Raw genomic sequence first — 25,814 nt, forward strand, 5'->3', positions numbered from 1 at the left:
AAAATACACATAACTATAAACTTTGCCGTTTTCAAGGTTATTCTGTAGCGCGTCTCAGTGTTTAGCTCCTCTTTGTGACTGAGTGGTAGGCCACGGTGTGGGTGGACCACACTGTGTTTATGCATTGTCCGTGGACACTTGAGCTTCCACCTTTGGTGTGTTGTGAGTAGTGCTGCTATGAATGTGTGTAAGGTTTTTGCTGTGTTTTGTTTTTGTGAGCACCTATTTTTAATTCTTTTGAGTATCTACCCAGAAACTGAATTGCTGGTCCATGTGGTGACCCTGTGTATGACTTTGTGAGGACGTGCCAGTGTGCTTCCCACAGGTGCTGGCACCGTTATCCATTCCCCCCAGCAGCGCCCCGGGATTCTGGTTCCTCTCCCCCATCGTCCACCTTTGTTAACTGCCCCTCATCCAAGTGGATGGGAGGTGTTTTCCCATCATGGCCTATTTTATACTTCCCTCCAAGCTAGTGACGTTGAGCATCTTTTCATGAGTTTCCTGGCCGTGTTATAGTATCTTCTTTGGAGACATGTGAATGGTAGTCAGATACATGATAGTCCTTGAGGTCTTTAAATGCTAACAGGACGAAGCCACAGGAGAGGGTGAGACAGAGGTTGAGATGACACAGGAGGATGGTAAGTGGTCCATGGTCTGAGAAGCCGGGAAGAGACAGGGTTGAGAGACTTAAGTGGAGGGATCAGCCTTGGGTGGGAAGAAGAGCACTTGCATTTTAACCAGATTGAAGGAGGAAGGGTGGGCATGACTGCGGCCCCATTCTCTAGGTTAACACAAAGGAAATTGAGGAATTTCTTACCTGGAGGCAAAGTCTGGTCTTAAAGTGTAGGGAGAGTTGGTGAGGTTTGAGAAGCAGGAACGGTTTGGAATAATCTCTAATGGAATGAAGAGGCTGCTGATGGGGAAACATAGCTGTCTTTGGGGCAACTTTGAAGGCGTAGCTGACCCTGGAAACCGTACATGTTTTGTGTTTTAAAAAATATTTTGACTTTCTCAGAACTTAGCAGTCGGGGTTGACGGCCAGAAGAGAAAGGTAGTTGGGTTGGTTTTGGATTGATTTTTTTCCCTGGGAGAAGGTACTAAGGTAGGAGAATTGATTATATTAAAACGAAATAATAGACCACGAAGCCTAGGCCCGAAAGAGAAGGTAATTGATTAAACAGATGCTGAACCATGTCCGCCAACGTCCGTAGGGAGGCGATTGCTGGAGAGAAGGCGACAAGAGTAAACTCTGGGCAGGCAGAGCAGTGACATTCACCTGAGTCTGAGCAGAGTGAGGAGGGAAGTGCCTGTGACAGTGAAAACCAGAGGGAAGTAGGGAAGCGGAAGCGCGGGGCCCGGGGAGGGAGGGGCGGGCAGACCCCTGTCTGTGGGCGAGCTGGAGAGGGCGGTGTTGGGGTGGGATGCTGTGCTGCTGAGCTGGGGCGGGGACTCACATGTAGCTGGGGACGGGAAGAAGACTGCAGGAAGACGCATCCACTCCCTTGCCCACCCCTCCGCCGCTGCCCAGGACCATATCCGTCACAGCCCTTGTCACTGAGCTGTCTTTCTTACTTGAGCTGTATGCGGTCCCCGGCACAGGTGGCTTCTTACATAGTTCAGAATTACAGAAGTGGTTATTTCTGGATGGTAGAATAATGGATTTATTTTTGTATTTTTTTCCTGAATTTCATCTTCTCTGTGTTGGTTCTCCCCCCCCCCCGCCCCGAGTTGGGAGAAAATTCTTCTGAACATCTTTTTATTAATATTCTTACAATGAAAGTATTTAAAAAAATGAAGCCAGTTTTCTTTTATACTTCCTGAGATTTTTTTTTTCCCCCGATTATATGCTAGGGGACTTTGACTCTTCTCATGACAGGATTAGAGAGCAGTGGTTCTCAAACTTCTGTGTGCGTCCTGGGCCCTAACCCCAGAGTCTCTGATGCAGTAAATCTGAGCCGGGGACCCAAGGATGTGCATTTCTGGCAAGTTCTCAGGATGCTGGTGGTATTGGTGTGGGGCCCTCACTTGAGAACCCCTGATGCAGAAAAGAAGGGGCAGCTGAGCAGAGAGCTCTGTAAAGGGTGGGGTGAGGGCTGATGTGACAAGATCTCTCAATAAGATGTCCCCACCTTTGTGATCGTCCCTCTCTTTTGTCCTTTTTACAGAATACAAGACTGGAAACAGGAGGAAGTGGGGACATTTTTGGTCTGCCCCCAACATTTGTCCCAGTCAGAATTTTACCCTTTCTCCCCAAACCCTCACACACCCCCTGGATCTTCTCTGTGAGCAGCGCAAGGGTGGGGGAGGCTGAGCTAGATTTGTGTGTGTGCGTGTCATCTCTGAGCATCAGCAGCTCGTTTGGGCTGACACTGATCTGACCCACATTTATTCTTCAGAGATCGTTACCTAGCAATGCTATTTTTTTTGTACCGAAAAGTCAGTGTTTTAAAATATTTAGCCACATTTCAACTTACAGGCTTGTCTTTTTTTCTTGGTGAGGATAGGTAATTCTTGATTCTCATGAGTGGCCCCGCCCTGAAGTTGCACACGTATGATTTTACATGAAGGCTAATCCTGCAGCGAAGCAAAGCTTCGACGTTATAAGAAAATGTTCCTTTTACATTTGTGTTTTTCATTGTAATTTTTACAATTCTCTGGCAGCCAGGCGTTCATGTTTGTTGTTGCAAGTATATTATGTCGAATGTCATTTTTGTCTCCTGGTTGTAATCATTTAAATCTTGATTTCAGCTGATGAGTAAAGAGTCTCCTGTGTCTGCTGGGAATGATGCCTATGCTGACCTTGATCGCCAGGTACCTGGTCTTCCGTTGATTCTATCTGTGCAGAGGTTGAAGCGTAAACTTTAGATGTTAATGGAAAGGGTGTTTCAGCTTACAAAATATATTGGTGTAATCCTTTATTTTTTACCAAAAATTCAAGAATTACAGTTACTTTTTTTTAAAGCCACTTTACTAATGGATAGTAAACATTTGTAGTAAAATTTGTAATTTGTAACTAACATAATTTATTAAATAAATTAGCTTCTTTAAGTTTACTATATTTTGTGTTTTCTAGTCATGGTTTTTCTTCTTCCATTAGTGATAGCTTTCTGTATACCACATTTAAGAAAACAGATTCAGTCCTGGGACATGGCATGCCTTTAGTCCTACAGTTTATTTATAATACAAAAGATATTTTGCCTTTTATTTCATGTTACTCTTCAATTGAAAGTTTCTTTTTCCTTTCATCTTTGTGAACATGTGAACAGTCTGTCAGGAGATACTTAAATGTGCTAAGGAGCTACTGTATTTCTTTAAGGAACTCTGCATTATATTCTTATGGTTTTTAACAGAAAAGTTGATTTGTAGTTTTAATTACTGCTTTTTAATAAAATGTCGTTACATTGTCAGTTGCTGTATTCTACTCTTCGGGGACATCTGTTCCATAATGAATAGAAACCTTTGTGTTCTTTGTCTTGTCTCACTTCTTCCCCATGGTTTCTAAATGTTTTGCAGGAAAATCTTTGGGTATGCTATAATTTTAGCCCAAATTGTAATTTGTCTTTTCCTTACTCTGTGGCATCTGAGTTTAAACTTGTTACCTTGAATGCACTTTTTGTTGTGTCCATTACGCATAGATTTTTGATCACATGAAATGAAAAGCCAATATAATTTTATTTTCATCGATTTTTTTCTTCTAAAAAGTCAATTAACTTTAATGTTTTCATACATTGCTAACTTAGAGTTTATCACAATAATGGGACCCAGCTCGGGACTGTTTGGTTTGTGCTGAGAATCAGGATAATAAAAACCTTTCATTTTGAAACTGATATACTAAATTAACACAGAGGTTTAATATGATTGAACATTTGGGTTGAAATACACTAGCTATTTAACAGTCAAACCCCTGTTCTAGCATGTATAGATTTTACCAAAGTAAAATTTCTCAGTTATTACAGAATCAAAACATTACCAAGCCCAGATAAGAAGAGATGTATAAGAGAACCAAATTCCAAGTTCAGAAAAGACAAAGCTTAGGACTAAAAGATAGTCATTGTTAGAAGTGGCTTCTTAACAATAGAAATTTGGTCTAAATCATTTCCAAACAGTGCGAAGTTTATTTATAAATTTCCAGATTTGTTCATTGAATATTTATCAAGCATCAGAAAAAAAAAAGTCTTCTTTTGACTCATGCAGAAGGGTTCTTGATTTCTGCTGTGCCCCAGAAAGAGAAAGGAGTTCTGTACTCTACATGTGTGATTGTTAGCTGTTGCCACGTCATATTCCAGTGTTGACTGTAGCTCTTCGTTTCTACCCAGCTGAAGAAAACTTCAGAAGAACTAAATGAAGCTTTGTCGGCCAAGGAGGAAATTGCTCAAAGGTGCCATGAGTTGGATCTGCAGGTAAGAGGGCTGTTCCCAGACCACCTGTCTGAAACACGTTCTCCAAGTCCCACCACATGCAGTGGGCCCCGCTTGCAGTTCAGTTTGGCTGTAACACAGCCTAATTAGAGAATAAAAATCCTGGAAAAAGAGTGCAGACCTAGCAAAGATCAGAGTTTTCCCTCCTTCTCACAACTCCATTCAATTCCCGATGAATGAATTAAAATGGGATAAGGCCACAAGAAGAGAAAGAGGGAGACCAGCGCTCAGGAGATTGGGGGAGATTTTTTAAAGTCCTGATTTGTAGTGTTTGCCAGTCTCCACAGTATACACACTCTCAGTGACCAGTACCAGTTACCAGCGGTTTAACAGTCGGCTCACCTGTCTCCTGAATATTTAACAATCAGCTCCGATATGGCCAGCAGTAGCACTCCACACTCACTATCCACTTCTGAAGTCCAGAGACAGTTGGGAAGAGTGCTGAATGGCCTAAGAGCAGTGAAGAGCTCTGTGACCCAGAACTCTATAAAGGGGGATGTGGACTTCCCTGGTGTTCCAATGGGTAAGAATCTGCCTCCCAACCCAGGGGATCTGGGTTCGATCCCTGGCCCCAGAAGGTTCCACATGCTGTGGGGCAGCTAAGCCTGTGCCCCGCAACTACTGAGTCCGCACTCTGGAACCTGAGGGCCCTCATTACTGAGCCTGGGCGCCTGCAGCCCATGCGCTGCAATACGAGAAGCTGCCAAAAAAGAAGGCCGTGCACCCCGACTCGAGAGTAGCACCCACTTGCTGCAACTAGTCTGTCCAAGCGAGCAAAAGAGACCCAGTGCCACCAAAAATAAAAGTAAACAGTTAAAAATAGCAACAAAGAGGGGTGGGCTCCTGCAGCCGAACCCCAGAAAACCGCAGGGAGCCCCCCACCCCCACCTGGTAGAAGGCTGCAGCGAGGTGCAATGGGGTCTCCTGTAGGAGAGCGCCCCCAATGCCCGTCACGCGCTGCAGACACCCTGACCTGAAGCCGGCTTGCTGTCGGAGGGTTCTCTTCTCAAGAGTTAAGCAGACAGGAGTATGGGAGGATAGACTCAGTATCGCAGGGTTAGACCCTTTGCATTTTGACCTTTCCAGGTTCTCTAATTGACAGAGAGCATGTGAGGAAAAATGCATGGCAAAAAAGAGAACAAGGTGAATAGAAAACTGGCCCTAGAGGAAGTGGAGAAAGTGGGGTAGTAGAAAAGTTTTCTTTTTGATTATTTAGTGCCCCTGTGCAATGCATCTCTCAAATAAGGACAAGATGCTGTTTAAGAAAGAAAAAAGAGATCAAGAAACATGTGAAGTATTAGTCGCTCAGTTATGTCTGACGCTTTGTGACCCCATGGACTGAAGTCCGCCAGGCTCCTCTGTCCATGGGATTCTCCAGGCAAGAATACTGGAGTGGTGTGCCATTTCCCTCTCCAGGGGATCTTCCTGACCCAGGGATTAAACCCAGGTCTTCTGCGTTACAGGCAGATTCTTTCCCATTTGAGCCACAGGGAAGCCCCTCAGACTGAGAGGAACACTTACATAAATTAAAAATAGAATTGTCAAAATAAAAATCCAGTAGGGTAGTTTAAAATGACGTTGAAGGAATCTTTCACAGATAAAAAGAGAATAAGAAATAAAATATGTTTGTCTTGGATTTACCACAAAACCAGAGGGCAGGAGAGAGTGGATGAGGTCCAGATGGTGCATAATTGGCCACATATTGATCCTTACTAAAGCTGGGTAGTAGGTACTCAGTTCGTGATATTTTCTGCTAGAAGCATTTTACTTTGAAGGCATTAATAGTTGGTCGTTGCTTTGGGTGCAGATAGAATTGTGATCAGAGCACACTTGTTGGGTTATATAGTAAATAACATCTAGTCATAATGTAAGTGCCCTTGGAAAAGGAAATGGCAACCCACTCCAGTATTCTTGCCTGGGAAATCCCATGGACAGAGGAGCCTGGCGGGCTACTGTCCACGGGGTCGCAAAGAGTTGGACGTGACTGAGCATGCATGCAGTGTAAGTGCTGTTAATTGCTTTACAGATTTTAAAATTTAGCTATGCATAAATTATTCACAATGATAAGACTGGTTGTTTTTACGAGCAGAATAGAAGTATTACTCTTGGTAGTATAACTTTTCGGTCATGCGCTGGGATTGACCCTCTGTCTCACGAGTGAAGTGGTGGCGCAGGCCGGCTCATTGCTGGGCGTGCTGTCTGTGGTGCTTTTGTGCTGCAGAGTTGGGGCCGAGGACCCACGGCAAGACCCGTGGCTCTGAAAGGCTGAGCTGTGCACAACTTGTACTCTGGCCTGGAGAATTCCACGAACCGTATATATAGTCCATGGGGTCACAAAGAGTCAGACACGACTGAGCGACTTTCACTTTCATGAACTGATTTGCAATGTTGTATAGCAGAAACCTTCCCTGGTGGTTCAGATGGTAAAGCATCTGCCTGCAATGCGGGAGACCCGGGTTTGATCCCTGGGTTGGGAAGGTCTCCTGGAGAAGGGAATGGCAACCCACTCCAGTATTCTTGCCTGGAGAATCCCACGGACGGAGGATCCTGGTAGGCTACAGTCCATGGGTCGCAAAGAGTCAGACACAACTGAGCCACTTCACTCACTCACTCAGAGCAGAAACCAACACAACATTGTAAAGTGGTTATCCTCCAACTAAAATGAATACATAAATAAAAAGAAACTAGTAAAAAAGAGATGAGTTTTTAAGATTTAAAGCCTTAAATGTTTATTTTTAAAAAGAATAAAAGAGCAGAAATAGACCCTTGGTATAGAATTGAGCTGTTGCTCTATTCTGAGAAAATACTCGTGTATTTATGGAAATCTGACAAGATAGAGAGCTGGCATTTCAGACTCATTCATTTATTCAACAAACATTGAGCACGCACTCCAGACCTTCCACTGCTCCATAGCTGCTGTGGATACAGTGAAGTTGAGGGGAAACACAGAACTGGATAAAACATTCCTGCCCCCAGGTGCTTATGTGCATATGAAGAAGACACAATGAACAGGATAAGAATACAGTCTGTCGTGTGCTCATAAGGGTTCTGGAGAGAGGGAGACTCTGGGGAGCACGGTGGGAGGAACTTGTTCTGATGGGTCGTCAACAAAGCCTGCCAGTGGAGGCAGCAAGTTTGTAAGATCCTAAGAACGTGGAGGAGCTGGCCTCCCAGTCTTCCCCGGAGGAGCATCCAGATAGCACACCTGAGTGGATCTGGAGAGGGGAACCGTCCACAGAGGCCAGACAGGCCTTGGGAAAGGCTCAGTAAAGGGGAAGCCATTCCAGGCTTGCGAGCAGAGTCATCCTGTGATCCGAGTTTTATTTTCATGGGTTTTGATGGCTCCTGGGTGGAGACCAGACCAGGGGTGAGGGCCAACTCATGGAGACTGATTCAGATGCCTTTGGAGCAGTCAGGCGAAAACTTAGGTTGACTTCAGTTAGAATTGAGCGGTGGTAAGAAGTGGTGGAAATCTGTTTGAAGGCAGAGCCGCTGATGTTTGCTGGAAGAATGGGCGTGCATGTGAGGATGAGCTGTGACGGATCCTGACCGAGCAAGTGGAAGGACAGAGTTAGCACTGCCGAGAGGGGGAGATGGCAGGCGGGCTGGCGGGGGTGCGGGGAGAATCCCACCTGCACAAGTTAAAGTCAGATGCCTCATGGACGGGATGCCCAGTTCGGGATCCCAAGCTGGAAATAGAAACGTGTGAGCTCTCGGTGAATACATGGTGTTTACCGCCCAGATACTGAAAGACAACCGTGTACTTAGGAAGGAAAAGCCGTGGGTGCCCCAAGGCAGGGGCGTGGAGAGGACCAGGAGAGGGGGGTGTCGGGGAGCCGCGGGACGCAGAGCTCCGCTGGTCCTGGGGGTGGTGGGGCAGGAGCCCTGCTGGAACAGGTTCAAGAGGAAATGGGGGCGGAGACGGAAAATTGGAAGTGGAGGCGGCTTCTGCTTTTCCAGGTTCTTGAGATGTAGTTGGCCTACAGTAAACTGCCTGCTTTTGAAGTGTACCATTCTGATGCCTGTTGACATCACCAGTCAGGATAACGGGTTCTCTTGTCATCTTCTTCCAGCCCCGGCTCTGCTTTCTGTCTCTGTGGATTAGCTTGTTATCTTTATCTTCTAGAATCGCGTATAAAAGGAGTCACACACACTGTACTCTTTTTCTGCCTGGTTTCTTTTCTTTTTTTATTTTTTTGAGATTCATTCATATTGTTGGTATCAATAGTTAATTCTTTTGTTGTCAAACAGTGTTGTGTTTATGGATGTGCTGTTACTTAGCTATTCACCTGTTGAAAAATATTTGTCTTTCTGTGTTTGTGTTAGTCACTCAATCATGTCTGACTCTTTGCAACCCCGTGGACTGTAGCCCGCCAGGCTCCTCTGTCCATAGGATTTTCCAGACAAGAAAACTGAACGGGGTTCAGGGGATCTTCTCCAGGGGATCTTCGAGACCCAGGGATTGAACCTGGTCTCCTGCATTGCATGCAGGTTTCTTTACCATCTGAGCCACCAGGGAAGCTATTACAAACGAAACTGCTACAAACATTCTGCATCTCTGTGTGAACATACGTTTTGTTTCTCTCTTGTAAATAAATACCTGAGAGTAAACTGTCTGCATCATGTGGTAGTTCCATGATTAAGTTTTTAGGAAAATGCAAACCAGGTATTCACAGCGTTCGGAACATTTCACATTCTCACCAGGTGTGTTAAACTCCCACTTGCTTGCATCTTCGCTGGCATTTGGCACGGCCAGTCTCTAATGTTCAGCTTCCTAGTGGGAGTGAGTGTGTGGATGTGACGTTATGGTCTCAGTTCGCTTCTCCTTAATGACTGATCATGAGTATCTTTTTTGTGTGCTTAGTTGCTGTTGTGTGTGTCTGTCTGCTTAGTCGCTCAGTCATGCCCTGCTCTTTGTGACCCCATGGACTGTAGCACGTCAGGTCCTCTGTCCATGGGACTCTCCAGGTAAGAATACTGGAGTGGGTTGCCATTTCCTGCACCAGGGGATCTTCCTGACCCCAGGATCAAACCTGCATCTCTTGCGTCTCCTGCATTGGCAGGTGGATTCCTTACCACTGAACCACCTGTGAGGCCTTTTACATGTCTTCTTTGGTGAATTATCTTTTCAAATATGAAATTTAAAATATGAATTATTGCTGACTTTTACATACTGCTCTGCCTATGCAGTATTCCTAAATAATATAAATGTTTTAAGTGGAGATTACTTGTACTTCTTTAAAAACAGGCTTTAGTTCATAGTGGCTTCCTTGGTGGCTCAGATGGTAAAGAATCTGCCTGCAGTGTAGGAGACCCAGCTTTGAATCCTAGGTCGGGAAGATCCCCTGGAGAAGGGAATGACCACCCACTCCTTATTGTTGCCTGGAGAATTCCATGGACAGAAGATCCTGGTAGGCTACAGTCTACAGGGTTACAAAAAGTCGGACGTGACTGAGTGACTGACACACACACAATTCATAATGGTAATTTACAAGTGATTAATGCCGATTCCAGTGTAATTGGAGGAAACAACCCCTGTCTTTCTACATTCTAACAGGTCGCAGCGCTGCAGGAGGAGAAAAGCAGTCTGTTGGCAGAGAACCAGGTATTAATGGAAAGACTCAATCAGTCAGACTCTATAGAAGATCCGAACAGTCCAGCAGGGAGGAGGCATCTGCAGCTCCAGACCCAGTTAGAGCAGCTCCAGGAAGAAACGTTCAGGTAAAGGAGCCCTCACTCAGGTCTGGTCCTTTAAGATCTGGTGATGTCGTTTGCAGTTAAGAGTATAGTGTTAGGACTTCCAGGTAGCTGCAGACCAAGGTGGCTCTGTGATTAGCCAGTTCCCAAAAGTCTTCCCCCACACCATGAAATAAGCACATATATGGGAAAGTTCTCACCCTCAACCTGACTTGCAGACAGAACGCCCCAGCTGAACCGTGACTGTGGGTGACGGGAAGGAGCAGATCCCATCCCCACGGCACCAGGTGCTTGGAGACAACTAAAGTCAGGCTGAGAAAAACATCAGGGAACTAGAAAAGGGGCCTGAGAGTGAGTTGGAATGGTCACTGGAAAGATTAAGTTCACTCAAATGTGGAAATTAAATTTAAAACAAAAAAAGAAATTAGATCACAAACTGCAGGGATAGGATTTCAAATTAAGTGTATCTTCTTAAAGGGCCAGATGCCAAGGTGGGGAAAAAAAAATTAACCAGGCATGGCATTTAGAGAGTGTGCCTCCCAGGGCACAGTTTACAGTCGCAAGACAAAGGCCAGGTACGAGGTTTATGGAGACAGATGTAGTTAAAGGGCAAGCTGATGTAAAGGAGTCATCCTCTAACACATCTTCTCAGGGAGGAAAGGGCGGAAAAGGAAGAGGGCCCACTAGCACTTGAGTGGTGAAAAGGCAAATCTCCTGTCCTGCAAGATAAAACAGAACTTGTGTTCTGTGGAAGGACTTGGCAGGATGATAAAAATACTATGTTACAACTTTCTAGAAAATGTATCATGACCCATTTCTTACCTAGCCATAGATTTTCAGTGTTAAAACTGTGGGTGAAATTAAGTATCATTACTTATCCATTAACTTAATATGGTTGCATATCTATCAGTCTTTATTTTTCTCCAGTGAAATGTGAATGTTTTGTTTTGTTTTGTTCTGTTTGCCTTGACCGGAAAAAAGGACACTTTCTTAGTCTTCCCAGAAACCTAAGACAAATATTCCATTGCTTATGATCTACAACCGCAGTTTAGACTGTGACCTGAGGACTCTTTCGGTGTCTTCAGGCCCTCTCTCTTCCAGCTGCATGTCTGTGTTAGACTAGATTTCCTTCCTGGACCTCAGCCAAAAAACCCTCACATCAGACGCCTGTAGAAACAGGAGAACCCAGCTGTCTTCTAGTAAACCAGTGATTTGAATCACAGAATGTAGAAACATATCCACTCTTCTCACCAGTTTTAGAAAAGAGTTGTTTTTCATAAACTGTAAATTGTCGTATTAACATAATGGGTTTATTACTGTCATTTTCAAATGACTAACATCTCATTTATAAGTATTCTTTAAATAATTTTGAAGAGTAGCAGACTCAATCCAGTGCTATAGTAAAAATAAGCTTTATCCCAGCAATATTATTAAATCTGTTACAGTAACTATTAAATCTACTAGAGTAGATAAATGTATTATGCCTCCTCCAATCTGTAAGTTAGAGAAGGAAGAATAAACAATAAGCTTGGTATGTGAGATTATCGGTAAAGTTAAGAATATAAGATGAAGATGAGTATTAATCTATTAATATTAATCTGACTTTTTTTCTTGACACTATAAATCCTGGCTTTACCCCTTACTAGCTGTGTAACCTTCGGCACACCTCCATTTCTCTAAGATGGTCCAATAGTTTTGTCTACTCTCTAGAATTTTTGTGAGCATTAAATGAATTAACATATGGAAGGTATTTTAAGAATATTTCCTGGCACATACAAACTATATAAGATTTAGCTGTTATTACTTTTCTAGAAAATGGAATAAGAAAAAGAAATGAGATTAAAATACTGGAAAGACAAAATATAAATGATCATCATTTATAAATAATATGTGTGTCCACCCGAAAATAGAAGAGAACCAACTGAAAAGTTCTTAGAACCAAAAAACATTTAAGAGAGAGAAGGTTATGTGACACCTTTGCTTATGTCTCAGGCCTTTCTAGCAATAACTAGTTAGTATCACCGGGAAAATTCTGCTCATAAGTATATAAATGAAGAAGAAGAAAAAATTTTAATGCTTACCCTAATGGAAACAGCTTGGTACCCAAGCAACAAAATACAGACACCAGTGACACAAATGAAGATCCATAATCCAGTCCAAGTATATATAAAAATGTGTAGTATGATAAAGGTGGCATTTTCTAATCAATAGGGAAAGGTTATTTGTTAAATAGTTTGGGAATGATTGGTAGGTATTTTTTATTTTTTTTTTTTTATTGGTAGTTATTTTGACAGGAAAAGTTAGATTCCTGCACTGCATTATGTACCCAAATGGTCTCCTGAGAAATTGAAAACTTTAATGTTAAAAAATGAAACCCTATAAATACTAACAGAAAATAACAAATTAGAAGAAAAAAAATTCTAATTGTGCATTAGAAGCAAAAACTATGAAGTGTGAGATTCATTAGTTGAATTGGATAAAAACTAAGAATCTTTATGCATTAAATACATAAAATAGTCAGTGATAAAAAAATTATCAGTGATAAATATTTGTGACATGAGAGAGAATCCTGTAAATCCAAAGGAAGGGTGTATGTATTAAGCAAAACAAATGCATACATGGAATTCCCCAGCAGCCCAGTGGTTAGGACACTGCGCTTTTACTGCTAAGGGGCTGAGTTCAATCCCACAAGCCATGAGCTTCAGCTAAAAAAAGCAGCAACGAATTAAATTAGGAACCACATTATCCATGTTTTGGAGGTGAAAAGATCTATGAAAAGAAGTCCGGCTGGAAGTTACACTCCACAAACGTTAACAGTGGGTACCTGTCTAGAGTAATGCATGATGTTTATCTTCTTTGTTTTTCTGCATTTTTTTAAATTTCAAAAGGGAGTATGTTCATTTCCTAATTAAAAATAAAACTTAATGGCTGATATATTTTGAAAAATACCACCTGGTGTCTAACTTTCTGAGTAGAGTAATGGCTGTTGGTCTTCAAGTCTTAGAATAGCAGAATCTGATTCCAGGATAGTTAAAACTTGGAAATACAACATACGGCCACAAAAGGAGGAGACAAGTTCCAGAAGAACGTATTTTGATTTTTTTAAACTTACTTTTACTATTCTAAGAAGAATTATTAGTAAGTAGTGCTTTCTGGGTCTGTTTTGTTTCAATGACAGGCTTGAAGCAGCCAAAGATGACTATCGAATACGCTGTGAAGAGCTGGAGAAGGAGATCTCTGAACTTCGGCAGCAGAACGATGAACTGACCACTCTGGCAGACGATGCTCAGTCTCTGAAGGATGAAATAGATGTTCTTAGGTAACCAAGCCCCCCATCCCTGTGGGATCTCAGACCCGTCATCCCCCAGCACAGATCCGCCTCCAGTGTTCCCACTATCAGGTTTCTGAGCACGGGAAGGTGTCTAAGAGCTAGGACCCCGGGGTTCACCTCCATGGAAGCATTTCTCATCTGTAAAGTGGCAACAGTACACATGCCCACTCAGGCTGACACGAGGAACTGAGTGAGTTTATGTTTGTAGGCACTCGGAACAGTATCTGGCAGGTAAGTGCGGCATATAAACGTTGGTTAAGTAGGAATTCATCTCAGACCAGCACTTCATGCTTGCGTAGCTGTGAGCTTTCTCTCTGCTGCTCCTGGGTCGTCAGTCTGCGTCGTCCAGCTGATCAGTGGTCCACTTGCTCAGATCCTGTCTCCCCCTTGAGGCTCATTTCCTAGCTGGACTCAACTGTGCTCTCAGCGGGCCCCTCGCTCCCTGCCTCTTCGGTTCTCCACTGTTCTGCCTGTATAACCTATCCTCCGTCAGATCATTCCAACCATCTGTATCTTACCCCTTGGATGTTTAAATGCTGAGAACAAATAGAATCACATAGTGATGTCATTTTTGTCCTCCTGCAGACTTAACGATCCTCTGGGCTCCCCCTCACTGGCCCCCTGTTCCGCTGCCCATTCGTGGACCACTCTGTCCCCCACTTAGGTTGTCGCTGCTCTGAGTTTTCCTAACTCTTCTCACCTGTCTGTCCCCCTGCCCCCACCTCTCCTGAGCTTCAGTCTGGGTGGATGACGTTGTCCCTGCACCGAGGGACGAGGTCGTGACCCGTGGACACGCCGCGTGCTGGCTTCTGCATGCCCACCGTCTGTTGACCACTGCTGCCTGCGTGCAGACTGGTGCCTGTCCTCCCGTCCACTGCTGATCCTGGTGCTCTGGTCTCAACCCTTCTTGGCTCTGCAGGGACCAGTACCACATCAGTATCACCTTTCTTCCCATTTGAATCTCCCCCAGCCCCAGTCCACCCCCAAGCATCTATTTGTATGTTTCGGTCCCTCTCTTCTTAGAAAAAGTAAGAGAAGTATTACTCTCTCCTCCTCTCCAGAACAGATTTAGATTACACGGGGTCAGATTTACATTCTCTCCTTAACCCACTAGAATTCGCCACCGCCTGCCCCCACTGCTCCCCTGAAGCAGCTGTTACTCTGGTCACTAGTAACATCCAACTGCCAAATCATTTGGACACCGTACAATTTATTTTGCTTTTGTGCTGCATGGAACTCTGACTACCCGCTCCTGCTTGCATTCCTTAAATTTTATTTAATGTTCTTCATTGCAAATTTTGCTGTCGCTTTGGTCATACTTTTGAACCTGCCCAAAAAACTAAGCTGGACTCAACCTTTGGTCTTGTCATTTTCATTAGAACGTGTTACTTCCTGGCGATCTTCCTGGTTTAGCACTGTCTACAGCAGCTTTACAACTGTGGATGTGTTTGTGATTCCTGGTTTCCCATCTCATTCTAGACATTCTTCTGATAAAGTGTCTAAACTAGAAGGCCAAGTAGAATCATATAAGAAGAAGCTAGAAGATCTAGGTGATTTAAGGCGGCAAGTTAAGCTCTTAGAAGAAAAGAATACTATGTATATGCAGAACACAGTCAGTCTAGAGGAGGAGCTGAGGAAAGCCAACGCGGCTCGAAGCCAACTCGAGACGTATAAGAGACAGGTAAGAAGAGTGGCGTGGTTTCTTCACATTGTTAGCAGCTGAATTCTCCGCAGTTTCACTGGCTTATCAGAGTCCACTGGCTTCTGTCCACGGTGTTCGGTGTTTCCCGTCGGAAGCTGGGTTCTTACCCAGAGGTTATCCATTGGTCCCGACAGCAGACACTCGTGTTACGTCCTAATGTACTGCACTGAGTCTCGGCTGCTGGCTCAGACTTCTCTGGTTGCAGCAGTCGGGGGCTCCTCTTTACTGAGGTGCACAGGGTTTTCCTTGCGGTGGCCTCCCTTGCTACAGAGAATGGGCTCTAGGAGCACAGGCTTCAGTGTTTGTGGCAGCAGGGCTTAGTGGTTGAGGCGCATGGGCTTAGTTGCCCTGCAGCATATGGGATCTTCCCAGACCAAGATGTGAACCCTGCACTGGCAGGCAGATTCTTAAGCATTAGACCACCAGGGAAGTCCTATGTGCTGATTTTATAATCTTGTCAAATTCCCATATTATTACTTCTTTTTTTTTTTGGACCATTTTTAAAGTCTTTATTAAATTTGTTATGGAAAAAAAAATTGTTATGATATTGCTTCTATGCTATGCTTTGACTTTTTGGCCATAAGGCATGTGGGATCTTAGCCCCCCTGACCAGGGATGGAACCTGAATCCCCTGCAGAAGGCAGAGTCTTAACCCCTGGACCACCACGGAAGTCCCCCATATTACTTCTAATGTTGTCTGCTAGTTTTCTTGTCAGAAGTCATATTTTACACAAATAAAAATCTTTTTTTTTTTTTGTTTCTTTTTACAGCATATACCCTTTTTTTCCTTCTTAATCAGCATGCCTGACCTTTACTACAGTCTTGAACAGAAGCAGTAATAGTAGACAACCATTTCTTGTTGATTTTTTATGCAGTGCTTTAAACGTTTTACCAGTATATTATAAGGATTGCTTTAGGTTTTTGTAGCCACATTTTCTTAAGAGTAACAAAATTTCGTTATATTCCTAATTTCACAGGTATTTTTCGTAAGCGGATGTTGAATTTAATCAGCTCCGCCTGTTAAGAGACGCCTATGCTGCTTCTCCTTTCTGTTAATCTGATGAATTATATTAATAGATCTCTGTGCTTAAACCACCCTTGCATTCCTGAGATAAACTCAGGCATAGCAGATTTATTTGTTTTTTCACATTGTTAGATTCACTTGGTTTATTTTACTAGGAATATTTTACCTCTACGATTTGTTTACTCAAAGTTTTCTATCTCGTGCTTTCCTTATCTGCTGATTTTGGCCTCAAAATTATACTCACTTACTATAATAGAGACGTTTTAGTAGAACAGCCCCGTGTACCATGTACGGCTGGTAGGGTGTTTTGGTGGATACATTTTTCCACAACATTTTATTATGAAAATTTTCAACATACAACTAAGTTGGAAGAATTACTGAAAGTTAAATGTAGCTCATAGAGGCTATACATGTGATTAAAGGGTAGTAAATTAAAATAAGAAATGATTTTATCAGAGTTCCAGAAAAGAACAGAAAGAATTATAGAAGGACATTATTTGAAGGAAAGAATGGCTGTTTTTCAGAATTAATGAAAGACATCAGATTTAGTATTAACAGTGAATTACAAACAGAATAAATAAAAAAGAATTCTACACCTATAATTATTATGGTAAAATTGCACTACAGAACATAGAAATATCACACTTGTTCTCTGTTTCTGATCTTGTTCAGTCGCTAGGTCGTCTCCAGTTCTGTGACCCCGTGAACTGGTTTCGGAGCTGGAGCTTCGTGTTATTTTACTTTTCGTTGTAACACTTCTCTTTCTGCCACTTCTCTTTTGGTGGCTAGTCACACCCGCGTGATCGTATTTGGTGGTATTTTATTCCTTTTATAATTTGGGTTTCTTTCTTTATTTCCTTTAAGTATTTAACTCCAGCTTGACTTCCTCGGAGGGCTTGTTTGACGATCTTGCTTTTGTCCATACTGTTAATGTTTCCCCCTGACTGTTGTTCTTAGCGGTGTATTTCTTTAAGACTTCCGCGCTTTGGGATTTGCGCTCATCTTCACCTTTGAGAGTGCTGGGGACCTGGTTGAGGTTGTGTTCCTCCAGCCAGTGTTGGGTTTTTTGTATGCCAGATTTTCCACTGTGTTACCAGCCAGGATGACTTAAATTAATTGCCTGGCTTAGGGTTTGCTAGACAAGGCATATGGCAAAAATTCTAACACAAATCCATGTATCCACAGGCTATGGTTACAGATTTTCAAGTTGCACTCACTTTAAGGCAGGCAAGTTTCCTTATTGACTTTGCCAGCTGATGGATTTTTTTTCCTAACCTACCTGTTTACTGACTCACCATCTTTCAGAACCCAAGACAGCTTACCAACCACCACTTGTCTCCCAATATGGTAAAGTTCTGGGCCCCTGGCACTTTCAGGTGGCATCTCACAGTGCCTGTAGCTTCCTCAGAAACTTCCTCTCCAGTTTTAGCCTCTGATGACCTCCTGCACTTTCTTACAAGTTTAGCAATGCCATCGGACTTTTTTTCCCGTTAGCACTTCTTTTGCTTCATACTAAAAAGGCTTTCAGACTGCCCAGTTACCTGTGTTGCAGGAAACGAAAGTCCTGTAGGTTTTTCTAGGTTTGAGCATTTGTTCTTCCAGGTGATCTGGTTTTAGAACCCACAGTATCTAGGCAGATTTCTGTACCTAGGTTCTCTCCATTGAGTCAGGCTTCTGTATCTTATCTTTTTTTTTTTTTTTTTTAGTATCTGTGGGAAAGATAATCTTCATAGATGCATAGAAGAAATTTGATAATTTCTAATGTATCAAATGACAAAAATTAATGATACCTTTCTATACCAGGTAGTAGAACTGCAAAATAGATTATCTGAAGAATCGAAGAAAGCCGATAAATTAGATTTTGAATATAAGCGGCTAAAAGAAAAAGTTGACAGTCTTCAAAAAGAAAAGGATGTGAGTATACACAGGGGCATTTTGGTTTTGAGCAGTGCCGAAGTTAAGAAAATGATACTCAGTTCTTGTTTTGACTACATTAATTTCTTCTTCTACTTATAAACTTAAAATTTAGAGATGCTCTTGACTTTTTTTTTAATTTATTTTTCATTGGCAGATAATTGCTTTGCAGTGTTATATTGGTTTCTGCCACCTGCCAGCATGAATCAGCTGTCGGTCTATGCGGGTCCCCTCCCTCTTGAACTTCTCTCCCACCTCCCACCCTTCTAGGCTGTCACAGAGCGTCGGATTTGAGCTCCCTGCACCTCTTGATTTTTAAGTTACAGAAGATTTATATTTGTGTTTCAGAAACAGATCTAAAATAAAAGATTGAGAAACTGTTTATTCTAATTTATTTTATGTATATTTACCTTTTGTGCCACTGCTGCTATTTTTCCATCATCTTGTGACCTTCTATAAATTTGTGTAGCTGTATGTATTTCTGTTTTCTGTATGTTTAACACAGAGGACACAGTTCTTTTTGGTGGTGTTAGCATATTTTGAAGCTTTTAAAAATATTTTTACTTTGTCATAATTCATGAATATTTAAGATTTTTATGTTTCATGGAAAGTTATTTATATAATGAGAGATTCATTGTTAAGAATGGAGTAGATAGTTTTGTTTCTTACGATGAACTAGATAACATACTGCCTTGCACGTAGTATATATTCAGTATGGTTAAACTGGGAAGAATCTAATCTTTTCCTTCTGTGATCGTTCTATAAAAGATTAAAAACTATAACATGTCATGTTCCCCACTGTTGATCATTCTGTCAGGTAAAGAGAGACCACTAATGAGTAAATTCGTGAAGGTTGAAGCTGACTTCCCTTGTTCTTAATGTCCCTCCAGAGGTTGAGATCGGAAAGGGATTCTCTGAAGGAAACCATTGAAGAGCTTCGCTGTGTTCAGGCTCAGGAAGGACAGCTCACAACTCAAGGTAACAATGTTTCAGAAGCCCAAGCAAGATTATTTGTTTCCGTAGTATCAGGAAAAATGTTAAGATTCATTTTAAGATGATTGTACCAAAAAAACAAGAACTTAAAGCTGGAGAAGAGGCCATGAGATTGATACAAATTTTGAACTGTTACCCAGATTTTATGCAAAATAGATGGTAGTTATGAGACCAGATTTACTTACCTATACACACACACACACACACACACATATGCCACTTAGTCGTGTCCGACTCTTTGCAGCCCTGTGGACTGTAGCCCGCCAGGCTCCTCTGTCCATGAAATTTTCCAGACAAGAATATTGGAGTAGGTTGCCATATTCCCAACGCAGGGATTGAACCCTCATCTCTTGTGTCTCCTACATTGGCGAGCAGTTTCTTTACTGCTAGTGCCACTTGGGAATGCATTCAAATATTTGGTTTTTATTAAATCAAAAGCATAAATAATTTGTTAAATCATTTCTGTTAATAACCTGAAAAGTTTCTAGTGACCTCTTTTAAAAAGTCTATCAGCCTTTCTAAATCGATGATCTTTCTTTCAGCTGAAATGAGAGGTGGGTATCAGCTCACTAATACCCACTACCTGGGGACTTACCTCCAGAGTAGAAACCTTCTCCTCACAGGAAAGGAGCAGCGCCTCGCTGGGAGTTTACCTCCCAGCTCTCGGGGAGCGCGTGAGCCTGGCTGAGGACTCAGCACACTTCACCGTCGGTTCGCCCCCACTCACGTTTCCTGTTCCTGAGACTGGACGCTCCCTTTTCCTCTGCCTGCAGCCTCCTTCTCCCTGCCCACTCCTTCTGCCAACCTGCTCCTGTGCTCCGTCCTCCTTCACCCCTCTGTGCTCGCCAGTGACCATATTGATCGCCTCCTTTCCCAGCTCACCCCGCCTGCGTACCTGCATTTCAGCCGTGTTCTCACCGCCACTGTCTTTCCTCATCCTCTTGACCTATTTCTGGACCAGCTTGTCAAACCCTAGCTCAATTTTTCTTCTATAATTTTATTTCTCTGTTTGTTTATCTTTTTGCTATGCTGGGTCCTTGTTGCTGCATGTGGGCTTTTATCTAGCTGCGCTGAGCGGGGACTGCTCTTCGTTAGAGTGCTGGAGCTGCTCATTGCTGTGGCTTCTCTGGGTGCAGAGCACGGGCTCTGCGTGTGGGCTTCAGTAGGCACTGGCACCCCACTCCAGTACTCTGGCCTGGAAGATCCCATGGCCGGCGGCCCTGGGGGGCTGCCGTCTGTGGGGTCGCGCAGAGTCGGACACGACTGAAGCGACTTCGCAGCAGCAGCAGTGCTGGCTCATGGGCTTAGCTGCTCCGAAGCATGTGGACTCTTCCTGGACCAGGGATCGAACCCCTCTGTCCTGCATTGGCAGGTGGATTCTTAACCACACCTCCACCAGGGAAGCCCTGTGGTTTATTTTATACACAGTCGCTTGCTTCTGCCAATCCTGAACTCCTGATTTATTCCCACCCACCCACTTTCCCGTTTGGTGACCATAAGTTTGTTTTCTCTGTCAGTGAGTCTGTCTCCATTTTGTAAATAAATCATGATAAACACTCTTAGAAACCTAGGAATAGAAGGAAACTTCTGCAGCCTAGTAAAGGTCATCTGTGAACATCTTCCAACTGACCTCACACTTAGTGATGGAAGACTAAATGCTTTTCCCCTAAGACCAGGAACGAAGCAAAGCTGTTCAGTCTAGCCACCAGTAGTCAACATGGAGTTTCTAGCCAGTGCAGTCATGGAAGAAAAAGAAATAAAAGGCATCCAGATTGGAAGGAGATCTGACAGAAGAGTTCAGCAAGATCTCAATGTCCAAGATCAGTGTATAAATACATTTCTGTATACTATTAGTAAATAATCTGAAAATGAAATTACAATAGTATCTTAAAGAATAAACTGCAAATAAGTTTACCAAAGAAATGCAAGACTTCTACACTGAAAACTATGATTCATTACTAAGATAAATTAAAGATATAAATAAATGTAAAGACATTACACATTTGGTTGTTGGCAAGGCACTATAGTTAAGACAGTCTCTTCGTATTGGTCTATAAAGATTCAATGTAATCCCAATCAGATTCTCAGCAGACTTTTTTGTAGAAATTGACAAACTGATTCTACTGATACAATTTATATGAAAATACAAAGGGTCCACTAAAACAAAAAAAAAATCTTAAAAATAAAAAGCTGGAGAGCTTACACATCCTGGTTTCAAGAGTTACTATAGGGACTTCCCTAGTGGTCCGGTGGGTAAGACTTCATCTTACAATGTAGGCCGTGCAGATTGAATCCCTGGTCAGGAAGCTAAGATCCCTCGTGCCTCAGGGCCGAAAAATGCAAACATAAACAACAGAAGCAATATTGTCGTACATTCAATAAAGACTTTAAAAAAGGTCCATGTCAAAAAACAGAAAAAAAGAGTTACTGTAAAACTACTGTAGTTGAACACCATGAAATTCACATAGGATAGACATAGAGATCAGTGTAGTTATTTTATTAATATATTAGTTATATTATTATATGTTATATTACATAGTATATTAATATACTATATAGTATAGTATAATATGCTATATATTATAATTGATTATAATTATATGTTATATATAATTTATATAAAAGTTTATATTTATAATTTATAATTATAAACATAATTATAATGTATAATATAATATACATTTATATTGTAATATAAATATATTAATATAATATATTAAAATATAAACATTAATATAATGTGTATTGATATATATAATTATATATTTTTATATATATTTAAAATATTTAAATTTATATATTATATATAAGTATGTAATATATATTTAAAATATATATAATTTATATATAATATTTGTATAATATAATATTTATATAGTTATTTATATAATTATAAAACTGACCATATTTATTATTTATATAATTATTTATATTATACTAATATATATTATTTTGTATAATATATATAATTATATATAATATATTTAATATATAAAATTTAAATATGCAATAATTTAAATTATACATATAATTATATTAATATATTTAAATATATAATTATATTAATTATATAATTATATTATTTATATTATTATCTATATAATATATATTTGTATTTATGATTTATATATACTATGTTTTTAATAAATTATATATATATATTATATTATATATATTATATATTATGGCTTCCCTGGTGGGTTAGAGGGTAAAGCCTCTGCCTGCAATGCAGGAGACCTGGGTTTGATATACTTGCTTGGAAAATCCCATGGACTGAGGATCCAGGTAGGCTACAGTCCATGGGTCGCAAAGAGTTGGACACAACTGAGCGACTTCACTTCACTTCATATATAATTATATATAAATGTGATTATATAATATAAAATTATATAATATAAATTACATAATTTATATATTATAAATTATAAAATATAATTTTATATAAATGAATATATATTTATTAAATATATTTTTAAAATTTAATATATATTTTATTAAAATTTATATATAATATGTTGATTTATATATAAATTATAAAATACTAAAAATATATCATAGAAATATATTTGCTATTTAATAATATATAATGTATATATACTAATAGATATTATATAATATATAGTATATTAATATACCACATTAATAGAATGAAGGGGAAAACTGCATCATCATCTAAATTGATGAAGGAAAGGCAATTGACAAAATCCAACACCTTTTCATTTAAAAAATAATGTAAATTAGGAAGAAAACTAGAAAGGAAACTTCTGCTGCGTGAGAAAGGTCATGTGAAAAACCCTCAGCTAACAGCATATTCAGTGATAAAGGACTAAAAGCTCTTCTTCTAAGATCAGGAATAAGACAATGATGCCTGCTACCACCACTTCTATACTTTTATTCAACATGCTACAGGAAGTTCTAGCCAGAGCAATTGGACAAAGAAAAAAGAATCTAAATTTGGAAGGAAGAACCCAAAATATTTCTGTTCGTGGATGACATGCTCTTATATGTTGAAACCCTTTCCTACATAAAGGGAAAAAAATTGTGAGAACTAATAAAATGAATTCAGCAAATTTACAAGATATAAAATCAAACCACAGAAGTGAGTTACATTTCTGTACACTAGCAGTGAACAATATGGAAAGTAAATTAAGAAAACACTTTGTTTTACAGTAGGATTAAAAAGAATAAAATACTTGGGAATAAATCTAACCAGGAAGACACTTCTACCCTGAAAAGTACAAAACACTGCTGAAAAAAATCAAAACCTAAATGGGATGATATCCATGTTCATTTGAGACTTAATATTGTTAAGATGACATCACCGAAACAATCTACAGATTCAGTGCAATTCTTATAAAAATGCTGATAGTATTTTTTGCAGAAATAGAAAAACCCAGCCTAAAGTTTACATATACTTTAAGGGATCCTGAAAAGCCAAAGCAATCTTGAAAAAGAAAAAATTCAGCTTGAGGACTTACACTTCCTGATTTTAAAACTTAGTAAAATGTTAGAGTAATCCAAACAGTGTGTATAGGTGAAAGGACAGACGTACAGACCAATGGAGTAGACTGTAAAGAGCCTGGAAGTAAACCTTCCCGTAGACAGTCAGTTGATTTTCAACAGGAGCATCAAGACAACTTAGTTGGGGAAAGGAAAGTCTTTCAAGCAGATTGTGCTGGGAAAGCTGGATGTCCACATCCAGAAGCATGAAGGTGGACCCTTACACCATATACAAAAGGAAGTCAAAATGGAACCCTAAATGTAAGGACTAAAACTGTAAAACTTTAAGACAAAAACATAGAGGAGAATCATCATGATGTTGGATTCAGCAGTGATTCCTTGAAATTGATACCAAAAGCACAGGCAGCAAAAGGAGTAATAGGTAAACTGGACTTCATCAAAATGAAAATCTTCTCTGTATCAAAGAACACTACCAACAGAGTGAAAAGGTAATGTGCAAGATGGGAGAAAATATTTGCAGATCGTTTATCTGATAAGTGATTGATGTCCAGAGAGTATAAAGGACTTCTAAAACTTAGCAGCAAACAAAGGACTTAAGGACATGTTTCTCCAGAGAAGATATCCAGATGGCCAGTGTGTGTTTGTGAAGCAATGCTCAACATCATTAGTCATTAGAGAAATGCAGATCAAACCCACAGTGAGGTACCACTTCATACCCATTAGGATGGCTGTCATCAAAAAAGAGAGAAAAGGGAGATAACAAGTGTTGATGAGGATGTGGCGAGATCAGAGCCCTCTTGCAATCCTGGTGGGAATGTAAGATAGGTCAGCCACTGTGGAATAGTTTGGTGGTTCTTTATAATAAAAAGTTAAACAAAGTTACCATACGATCTAGAAAGTCTATTCCTAAATATATACCCAAAAGAATCAAAGCAAGGACCCAACTAGATCCTGGTACACCAATGTTCACAGCAGCATTATTCACAGTAGCCCAAAGGTGAGAACAACCCATGTGTCCATCGACAGATAAATGAATAAAGAAAATGCGATACATGTGTATAATGGAATATTGTTGGGCCATATAAAGAGATGAAATTCTGATAAATGCTGCAATGTAGATGAATATTGAAAACAGCATGTTGGGTCAAGTGAGCCAGACACCGAACAGATACCGGTATGAATGGGCAGACATCGGAATTAAAGTTACAAGGGGCCGAGGGAGAACGCAGTGGGGAGTGGTTACTGCTTAATGGTTCCAGATTTTATGTATTAAGTGATGAAAGCATTTGGAAATAGACAGTAGTGATGGTTCCACAAGATAATGCCTTAGCGCCAGCACAGGACTTAGCATTACTCAACTGTACACTTAAAAATGTTAACATGATAATAATGATGATGATGGAAGGCAATTGTGATGTAGTTTTTATACCTTAATGCTCAAAGTAGGGTTCATATAGGGACTAAAGGAGGTAGTTGTGGTCTCTCTTAACCTTGAATCAATGCTTGTGTGTTTATAGGGTTGATGCCTCTGGGAAGTCAGGAGTCTTCAGACAGTCTTGCAGCAGAGATCGTCACACCAGAAATCAGGTAAGGAGATGGTGAAGTCCAGTCACACTTCACAGTATTGTTGTAGAAAACTTACTCCTCTGTGATATAGAGGACCAGTTACTTACTCTTTATCACTAACGCTTTCAACCTGAACGCGAGGTTCTGCGTCCTTCATTTCTGCACGTTAGAGACCTTCTCAGCTGATCATGCAGAGGCTTGGTTTCTCTCTTGGGGAGGACGGGGTCTCACACATACACAGCAAATGAACACATCTCTGCTTGGGTAGCCGCAGCAGACATTTAGCCATGAAACCACTTGGTCCAAAGACAAAGGTTATGCTTAGCCATCAGCCTGCTAAATACTTAGTCGCCAAGATTTATTACCTAAGTGCGGGGGATGGTCTGGGGAAGACAGAAGCAGAGACAGGAGGAAACATCGCCCTATCTCTATTGCTCTTCCGTCAGTAGTTCCTTACATTTGTATTTTAAATATTCCATTTATTTTAGTGTATGCCTGTCTTTATGCATAAGAACGAATAATTGATTGGAAAGCATCAACTGTCCAGCAAAAGGTTAATGATTAATCCTGAATATTGCTTTTACTTTATTTGGGCTAGTTTGCCCCCTTTTTAAGTCGACACCAGCTCTTGATTCTTGATAGCATCCTTGGAGGTATTTGCTAAAATAACGGTTATGTATGTAAAAGTTTTATAAACTGTGAAAGTTG

The 25,814-nt window shown here is 40.8% G+C and overlaps 1 protein-coding gene across 3 annotated transcripts in view; it reads left to right on the plus strand.

Moving 5' to 3' along the window:
• HOOK3 (hook microtubule tethering protein 3) overlaps positions 1 to 25,814 on the plus strand; it is an 83,601-nt gene that overhangs the window by 34,165 nt on the left and 23,622 nt on the right. For all 3 annotated transcript variants that reach the window (XR_011485083.1, XM_070459760.1, XM_070459761.1), the window contains exons 7-14: positions 2,749 to 2,811; positions 4,317 to 4,400; positions 9,976 to 10,139; positions 13,294 to 13,434; positions 14,926 to 15,127; positions 17,976 to 18,086; positions 18,977 to 19,064; positions 25,058 to 25,127. Coding sequence is in view for 2 of the 3 variants with exons in the window: in XM_070459760.1 (XP_070315861.1) it covers positions 2,749 to 2,811; positions 4,317 to 4,400; positions 9,976 to 10,139; positions 13,294 to 13,434; positions 14,926 to 15,127; positions 17,976 to 18,086; positions 18,977 to 19,064; positions 25,058 to 25,127 (923 nt within the window). In the remaining variant the exon portion in view is untranslated. The remainder of the gene's footprint in view (positions 1 to 2,748; positions 2,812 to 4,316; positions 4,401 to 9,975; positions 10,140 to 13,293; positions 13,435 to 14,925; positions 15,128 to 17,975; positions 18,087 to 18,976; positions 19,065 to 25,057; positions 25,128 to 25,814) is intronic.

The sequence above is a fragment of the Odocoileus virginianus genome, chromosome 32 (assembly GCF_023699985.2).
Source record: "Odocoileus virginianus isolate 20LAN1187 ecotype Illinois chromosome 32, Ovbor_1.2, whole genome shotgun sequence".
NCBI classification, from domain to species: domain Eukaryota; kingdom Metazoa; phylum Chordata; class Mammalia; order Artiodactyla; family Cervidae; genus Odocoileus; species Odocoileus virginianus.